Source organism: Belonocnema kinseyi, chromosome 5 (assembly GCF_010883055.1).
Source record: "Belonocnema kinseyi isolate 2016_QV_RU_SX_M_011 chromosome 5, B_treatae_v1, whole genome shotgun sequence".
Taxonomy (NCBI): Eukaryota; Metazoa; Arthropoda; class Insecta; order Hymenoptera; family Cynipidae; genus Belonocnema; species Belonocnema kinseyi.
Window position 1 is genome coordinate 71,604,599 of NC_046661.1, and position 9,576 is coordinate 71,614,174.

At 37.8% G+C, this 9,576-nt stretch overlaps 1 protein-coding gene across 1 annotated transcript; it reads left to right on the top strand.

Moving 5' to 3' along the window:
* The first annotated feature begins 8,662 nt into the window (after nucleotides 1–8,662).
* Nucleotides 8,663–9,067, top strand: LOC117173705. The gene has a single exon (XM_033362347.1). It carries the CDS (start codon nucleotides 8,663–8,665, stop codon nucleotides 9,065–9,067), a length of 405 nt encoding a protein of 134 aa, XP_033218238.1.
* The last annotated feature ends 509 nt before the right edge of the window (nucleotides 9,068–9,576 follow it).

A 9,576-nucleotide genomic window follows, 5' to 3' on the forward strand; every position in this document is an offset into this window, starting at 1 on the left:
CAGGTGTACATGTGGATCATTTTATGTCTAAACTAAGTATTTGTAATAAACAGACCCCTTTCTAAGCATAGACCAACTAATTTATCTCCGTTATAGTTTGTTATCGGATCCCCAAAATGACCTAATACTCTGTAAAAGGGTAGTACTTATACGTTTGATTTATATTGTGATTTCGAAATCAGGGTTTCAAAATTGGGTAGTTTGTGCAATGTATATATATATATATATATAAACGTTAACTGATAATGAGAAGCAAATTATTTTACCTGCTTGTATCAAGAGTGATCATAATACTGATGCAAGATTCAGCGTTGAGAAAATTTTAAATAACAAGAGCCTAAAATCACAGAGAACAGTCTTCGGTTTTCCCGTAACTTCACAGGACAGGCTCTTTAAAATTTGGTGGTTTGTGCAATGTACATACAGACGCTTACTGATAATGACAAGCAAATTATATAACCTGCTTGTTTTAAGAGTGATCAGAATACTGATGCAAGATCCAACTTTGGAAATGCTAAATTTTCTAGAGTGATGAATAGTTTAATTTTTAAATAGAATTTTGTGACTCAAAAGTAATGCAAATGGGATGAAGATCGAGATGAATTTGGTTTTCTTTACAGTTTTTAATTAGTGTCTTTCGGCACTGGTGTTGTATGAAAAATACAATAGAATATTTAAAATAATCGAAACGAATATAAACAGCTAAACACATGAAGAAGACACGCAAGCCAATTAGAGATGCTTTAATTTCACATCAATCAAACCTCTACTGTGTTTCATACTTTGAACACTCTTCTTAAAAAACGATATGGAAAAAATAATGAAAAGGTTTTATGTGAGAACTGACGATCGCAGATTTATTTCCATCCGAACGTTTCGAGACGCCTTGAATCCGAAAAAAACAGGTTTTACAATGGTTTTTTCTATCGTCGTTGTCGTCATTGTTTTTTTTCGTCCGTATACTGGATAACTTTTCAAAGTCTAATCGGATTGTTTCCAAATGATTTTTCGATAGGACAAAATTTTTTTGATAGGGCGCAAGTTTTTTTTCTAATCGTAAAAAATAACATTAAAACTGAATTGTTTCTTTTAAAAAAGACACAAGATAATAAATATAATGAACAGGCAAAATCTTTTCAACCAAAAAAGATTAAAAAATTGGTTATACATTACTTCTTGATAGATTTTTTAGTTTTTGTTTTAATGCTAAAATATATATTAAGGGCATGTGACATTTACCCGATTCCTACTTTACCGATTTTTAAGCACACCTATTCTACACGAATTTTGATATTAAGCTGCAAGTTTCACTGTCGAAAATGACAAGTGTCGCATATTCATATTCTCGAAAAAACATGTATTGCGCATTTGAGGCCTGACCTAGTTTTCCTTGACTTCCACGAACAAAACATGTGTGTGATTGAATTTTCGACCATACTCTGGTAGGTGCCAAGCTTTCACTAGTTAATAGCCTCAAGAGCAACGCTGCGAGTAACTAAATTCTAAGAAACCTGCGAGGAAAATGTAGAAGGAGATTGCCATTGGGTCAAATCGTGTTCTAAGAATGTTCAAGACTTTTGCGGGATCCGGTTTCTGTTGAATATGGTTACACTAATTAGTAGGCAGTCGCGAAAAATTGTTCAGGGACGGTCCCGAAGGAATAATCCACATAAGAGGCATAACAACCTTGATAACAACTGAATGGCACGTGAATAAGGTGTCTAAAACTTTGACTCTGGGATACTGGGCGACCTGCCAAAGTATACAAACTTATCCTTGTATGAAAGACTTTAGGCGAATGGTCGAACCCTTTCCCTAGCTCCTCGTGGAAATAATAATGACACCACCAAACGCAGTTTTAGATGTGGTTGAAAATTATAGAATGCGCAGAGCACCTGACGAAACGCTCAGGATGAGTTGCTACTTTACTGAGATGTCACAGTTGTCTGTCTCACGGAAGCTTAATGGTACTTATGCACACCCTTTGGTGCCAGAAACACCCAGAGCCTTAGCACGTTTCGCAACAGTCTTTGTGAAATCAAGCTGCCTACTTCTCGAAAACCAAGAATATACGCAAAGTGCTTTCTAACCTGCTTCATGAAGGAGACGTTGATAAAGAAGAGAAAGCGACGTTGAGCTCAATCGCAGAAAGCAGGTATCTCTGGATAGTTAATAGCGATTTCCGGATAAGGAGGTAGATTAAAATCCAGGTTCCTCTTGAACTCCTAAGTTTTTGGTGAGGTGAGAGCTTTGGCTGATTTAAATCGAAGGTTACACTGACGATAAATAATAAAGGACAGAAAAAAACTTAAATCAACTGTACAAGAAGATTGATGGGGCAAGACAAAATGAGTTCTGTGTTTAGTGTGTGATTGAATACATAACATCTGGTAGGTCGCTTACGAAAAGGGAACAAAGAATTACAAACAGCCCGCGGTTGACGAAATACCAGTGTCATCTGACGTAAGGAGGATAATACAGCTAATATTGGGGTGGATCAGGGAGAATTAACAGTTTCTCACTGACCCATCGCTTATCTGTATGATTCTCTATGTTTCAGTCGAAAATCCACTAAAGTCCATCCAGGCAGCGCCAACTTAGAGGTTTACATGATCCCACCACTAAAATTGAAGGATACTGTAAATAGTTTTTGCTTAAAGAAGTTTTGCGACAAATTCAAAACATCTGAGGAGGAATGTCCACAAATCACTGCTGATGAGGTGAACAATGTAGTTTGCGGCATGCAGTACTCACAACTCACCTTATACTAAAAGTCGGACACGCGCATTCCGCACTGGCTGGTACCAGTGCACCATTACTATATAGTGTAGTATAGTTCTATTCCTTTATCTCAGACGACGCAATTCTCCTTTATACGTCTGCATTAACACTATGTATCGTGAGCATAACGTCACTTATGTATTTTATATGGACGAACAGACGATGTATGCTTCTGGTGCAAGAAAACAGGAACCTGCTTGAAAAATCGTCCAGTGGCCATACTTAAGAGGTAATATCAGTGAAGGAGTCCCTCCAAAGCAGATACAAGCATCTTCTTCGACAAATTTGGTCTTCAAATCTATCGCCGTTGAACAAGGTATCTGCGACTAAAATGCTTGTCGTCCCGGTTCTGCTCTACTCATTCGGGGTAGTTCAATAAATGAAGAACGAGCTTAGCTTCTTTAATTTTGTCACGCGATCTAGCAATGACGAAGTCAGTTAAATTATACTTGAAGCCATAAGAATAAGGAAAGAGTCGTCATACAACGTAGTGAGTCAGAAAAGATGAGCGTAGCGTCATGCGAAGTCAGTGCCATGTCGGTACGAAGTCAGTGCCGAGTCAGTACGAAGTCAGAATGAAGTCATCGAGATCGAGATCAAGTGGTGTAAAAATAATTGAAAAGGACGTCATGCTGCAATGTGAAGTACGCGCCGAGTCAAACTAAATCATGAAGCTAGGACGAAGTCAGAACGAAGTCGACAGTCATCGCTTGAATTCATCGAAGTCAACAACTAGGAAATTTAAAAACTAGAGTCAAACGAATTTACGAAAGTACGATTGAAGTCGCATGACATTGTTAAAATAACGTTTCATTGAGTTCAGCGGACTTCCAAGTGAAAACATCCTCGCGAAAGGTCATATATATGCAGAAGAGCTTGCATATCGATTCGTTCGTTCCGCGATTGTGCATGCCACGCCGTCAAGGCAAGTATGGATTTGTATATCTCCAATAACTTTATGACCGAAAGGCAATGGAGCGTTCCTTTATAAAGCGGCGGAACAGGCGGCCAAAATTCTCGGCCCGAATTTTAACATAAGAAGTGAGGAAAGTAAATTATGACACATTTATACTTTACTAATAAAAGTCTAAGTAAAGAAAGCAAAGGTTACAAAATTCCGCCAACCGTAACTCGCACAGTGTTCGGAATAGCATCCAAATCTGGTGAAAATTTAAAACATCGATACTTTTAGCGTAAAGTCGTCGGTGTTTCCATAGTTTGGCCAAGATTTTGTATCGGCTAGCTTATTTTTTACCATTTTTACCTCAAATTCGAATTCATTGACCCCGGAAACCCCCTAACGACTACTCTTCACAAACATAACATCAGTGTTTTAAAATTTTGTTCGCCATAAAATGGTGAACATTTCATGGGACTGTCGATCTTAAATTTGAATTAGTTGACTCCGAAAACATAAGGCTACTGAGTTTCAAGAAAGTTTGCTCACTATTTGAATTTTTGTCAACTTTTCGGGTATTTCCGAGCACTATGACTCGACCAGAAAATTCACGGAAACTTTTAGAGAAATATAGGAAATCAGTCCTTGTCAAAGAAGCAAACTTGCTTTTCTTAGATCATCAGGACTTAACTCAGATACAGTGGGTTTCATTTTCGCAAGCCAGGATCGTGTAATTTCCACGTTCTTATACCGTGATTCATTCGATTAAAACCTAGTTTTAAAAAAAAATTATTTGTCACTATAGTCCGTAAAAATGAATATAGGAGAAGATAAAACTAAATCCAAAATAGTACTTCTTCCTCCCAAAAAAACAAAATAGTCAAATTTTTAATAAATCCATCAAAATTTCAATGAAACAGCGGCAACCTTAAATCTAAGACTCATTTTGTGTAAAATTGTAGTATTAGCATGCATTATTTTGTTTTACTTAAAATTGAATAATAATGGCAACAATTTACTTATTTCTGAAAAAGCTGTCTTTATTTTCTTTCGTTTCATATTGGACGCGAATTTAAAAATTTATCTTAATTTGTAGGAAGCACTTCCATATTCGCAACCAATCTTTTCTGATGGATACGTATACATGTTTCGTATTGAGAGAAATAATTTAAAATTCATTGGCGCAAAAGTAGACTGACCAAATGGGAAATTTATATCTCATTTTTGGTCAGTGAGAGATTCAACTTCTTTCTGACACGAAACGCAACAAACTGTTTGTAATTATATATATTTATTGAAATGATCCACTTTTTAGGGCAACTGTGAATTGAGAATAATGCAAAACAAGGAACAAATATTAAAATAATATTTTTATTTTTAATATTAGAATAATAACTACGGGTTTTAAAATAGTTCGAAAAAATATCCTGAGTAAAGGGAAATTTTTATATTTAATTTTTGTTTGATATGTTTATAAAAAAATGATAAATAATAAGGTTGAAAACTATAAAATTTTGACACTATCATTACGGAAGTAAAATTCATGGCAAACAAATATGCAAAACAATTAACTACGTAAAAATGAATCTTAATTCGCCTATTTGTTTTTACATAGATAATTATTGTGAAGGTTTGTTCTTTTCGTAATTTATTTAGTAACTTTTTTTGTAGAAATTTTGTTAATAGAAATTTTCATCCGTAGAATTTTTTGCTACTTATTTTTATTCAAACAAATTTTCCCTTTACATATAAAAAACACCAATAGATAAACGATGTAAATTGCATGAAAGAGTGCCATCGGACAAACTGAACACTATTTTCCATTTTGAAATTATATTACCTGCACGGAGTTGCATATCGTGAAAAATTATTTATAACAGATGATATATTTGTGCGGAAAGACCTCGTATAAATTCTAATATAAATGTTTAGAATTCCGTATTTAACTGAAAAAATCCTACAGTATGGGAAAATGGCTTTCGGTGGATTTAGCTGAAGCTTTGTTATTTTTAAGGTTATAAGTGCCGGATGAAATATCCCTAAAAAATCCAAAAATATGAACAGTTTTAGCGCTATGCGGCGCCAAGCGGTCAAGATCAGTGAATAAAACGAATTACAACAGATTTTGTTACAAAAGCGATGTCAACATAGAAATCACGGTTCAGATCGTGGTCTGTCATATTTTCGCCTACACCGTTGACTCATATAGCGTGCTTGTCAAAACAATCAAACGCTAAGCGCCCAAGATTTTGACCTGACGAATTCATCACTTTTTTAAAGGCAGAAATGGTATTCAAAGTAACATTAGTAACTAGTGCGTACATTCCGACAATTACATTGTACTGCTCTCAAGAGTACAATGTAAGATTTTAACTTGACTAATTAATCACTTCTTTAAAGGCAGAAATGGTACGCAAAGTAACATTAGTAACCAGTGCACACATTCCGATAATAACAGGGTACTCTTTGCAAGATGGCCGAACGCTAAGCACCCATGATCAGCGAATAGAACCAATCCCAGTAGCTTTTGCGAAACATTAAAATATTTCTGGTTCTTGATTCGGGTTCGCTTGTTCACCTCTATTAGCAGCATCTAGAATCCTTTGTAGCAAGGAAGTTTGAGGATACTTTACGTGTTGCTGGTTACGTGCATAACCCAGGAACCATAAAACGCTTGCAATATGTGTGCAAGTGCCAAGAGTTTCTGGCCCTTAACTTACATGTGCAGTAATAACCGAGAAGCGTTTCGTTACTAATGTTACTTTGGATACCATTTCTGTCTTTAAAAAAGTAATTACTTAGTCAAGTTCAAATCTTGGGCGCTTAGGGTTTGATCGTTTCGAGAAGCGCGCAATATAACTCATTGGTTTGGCTGAACGTATTACTGACTACTTTCTGATGCGTGATTCTTATAGTGACATCGCTTTTGTCGCTAAAGTTACTAGGATTGGTTTTATTCGCTGCTTTTGAGCGCTTAGCGTTCAACCCTCTTGCGTAGGGTAGAATGTTATTATCAGTATGTGCGCACTAGTTACTAATGTTACTTTGGGTACCATTTCTGCCTTTAAAAAAGTGATTCATTAGTCAAGTTAAAATCTTGGGCGCTTAGCGTTTCATCGTTTTGAGAAGCGCGCTATATGAGTCAACGGTGTAGGCGAAAATATGACAGACCACGATCTGAAGCGTGATTTCTATGTTGACATCGCTTTTGTAACAAAATCTGTTGTAATTAATTTAATTCACTGATCTTGAGCGCTTAGCGCCGCATAGCGCTAAAACTGTCCATTTTTTTGGATTTTTTAATAGATATTTCATCCAGCACTTAGAGCCTTAAAAATTACAAAGTTTCAGCTAAATCCACCGAAAGCCATTTTCCCACACATTTAGTGCGGGGTCCTTTTTGTTTTGTATAATTACCAAAAATCTGAAGAGAGTAGAAAAATGTTTACAGGTCAACCTTCCCCAAGCCATAACGAATGTTTGTATATATCTAGCCAATGGTTCTCTTACGTGATTACTTTACATTACACAACAATTGTTTATTGATTAAGCAACCTGAAATAAACATGCATAACTTTGTCAGTTTTATTTGCTAAGTTTTAGTTTTCCACAAAATCAATTTAAATTAACTTGCTTTTGGCTCAGCACTGTCAGAAACCTCCATTAAACTAACATTGTTGAGCTATTCACGAAGTTATGCATTTATTAGCTAAAACTGTCTGAATAATAAACAATGGTCGACTTTCATGTTGCAGTAGTGAGAATGTGTGTGTTGACAGGTGGCGAGAAGATTTTATGGAGTTTGTGTGAAAATTTAAGTGGGGTTGAGGGTGGAAGCCTAGCAGGTGACTAGGGTTGTAGAGGGTGAAATGGGAAGATGAAAATTAATTTTCAGGGTATTTATGGGGTGGGATTTGGGTAAATAGGGAAAAGGAGATTAGATTAGTAAGGGATCGGGGTAGTTTGTGGGCAGGAGTTTGAGCCTTGAAGGTGACAAAGGGTGATTCAGCTAATGCTGTGGGAGGTTAGGGAAGAGAAAAGTGAGTCTGCAGAAGCTGCAAGGATTAGAATAGAGCAAATGAAGGAAAAATTTGGGACGATAAGCGGCACAGTCTTGAGAGACATCTGTAAGTTGCAGAAGTTATTTTTGCATGGAGGTGTCCTAGTTACCGACGGAAGTACGGGAGGTAGTCAGCGAGGGTACTGGCAGTGTAGCTAGTGAATTCGACGAAGAGGAAATTTCCCACAGGCTACGACGTGCGTGGCCTGGTGTTGGGTGGCGCATCAGGGAAAGGGAAAGTGCAAGTGTAGCACAAGGGTGGCTCTGGAGCAGATAAAAAATATGAGGAAGGACCTGAGGGTAAGAGATGAGAAATGCGAAAAGGAGGTAAAGGAACCATGTGAGAATATCGAAGGATTAGAAAGGGATGTGGTTTCGATTAGAAAAGGATAAGAGGATAAAATGAAACAGATGGAAAAAGAGATTTTAATGTGGAAGGAATAGGCAACAAAATGCTTGAGAAGGTGAAGGGTAGGTCGCAAAAAGAAGTAGGTGGCAGGGGAAAGGATAAGGACAATGGAGTTGAAAATGGATGGAAAAGAGAAGGTAGATAGGAGAAATAATATTGTTATAAGAGGATTAAAGCTTAAGAGCGGGGAAGAAAGGGCGGGTGGAAGCACCGCTACAGAGCATAGGATGGGTTAGAGGCAAGGTAGGGAAAATTAAGCTAGAGGGTGGAAGGGAGAATGAAGTGGCAGTTGTGGAATTGGAGAGGGATAAAGAATTGGCAGAGATAAAAAAATATAAGGATTTCTGGCGGTATATCCAAGAATAAGATGTGGTGTGCTGGTAGACAGCATGTAAAGAGAAAAGGATGAAATGGACTAGAGCCAAAGTGGCTAAGGCGGTATAGATGGAGGCTCCAAGCGGCGGTCAGAATACAGAGCCAAGGATGGGCTAGTGTGTGAATTACACCAGGGGTTATGGGTGGATTAGAGAAAGAAGTTTATCGAGAGGGAGAGAGGGAGGGCGTGCAAATGAGGACAGTGAAGATAGGAGGGGTAACGATTACTCTAATGAAAACAGCGTACAAAGTGTACGCGATGATGTTGGTAGATAGGCTGCAAAAGGATGTCGAGGGGAAAGGAATACTGCCGGAGACACTGGCGGGCTTTATGGAGGGAAGGCATACTATCGACAGTATTTACGTCTTGCAGCACGTGGTCGATATAGAATTAGCTAAAAAGGGTGTGAAAGTACACGCGTTTTTTGTAGATCTAAAAGGCGCGTTCCCTTCAGTGGATAGGGAGAGATCGTGGGAGGCGATGGAAGAGAGGGGAGTAAAAGGGCCTGACGAAAGGGTAAAGGAGGTATATAAAGAGACGTAATATAGGGTGAGAGAAGAGTAGGGAACCTCGGACAGTTTCTGGATAGATATGGGGTTGAGACAAGAGTGCCGCTTAGCCCATCGCTTTTTGACATTCTAATCGCAGATATGGAAAGTAAGCTAGCGGCCGGAATGGTAGAAGGAGTTGGGGTCGAAGGAGTCCGAATAAGATCACTGGCATTTGCAGATGACATAATGCTGCTGGCAAAGAGCGAGGACGCTTTAAAGAAGATGATGAAAAGGTTAAAAAGATACTTGGACAAAAATAGGTTAGAGTTGAATGCGGAAAAGTTCAAGGTTATGGTGTTCATGAAAGGGTGTGGGTGGAATAAGGGAGGGGAGTGGAAGTGGAAAAAAGTCGGTACAGGAGGTAATAGCGTTTGTCAGCTCAGGCTTTCTGTTTTAGGGGAATGAGGGAGTTAATGGTCATATAAAAGAGTGAGTTAGAAGGACAAATGTGGTGATGAGGCAAGTGTGGGGGCTTGGAAAGAAATTTTTCACAGATAATTT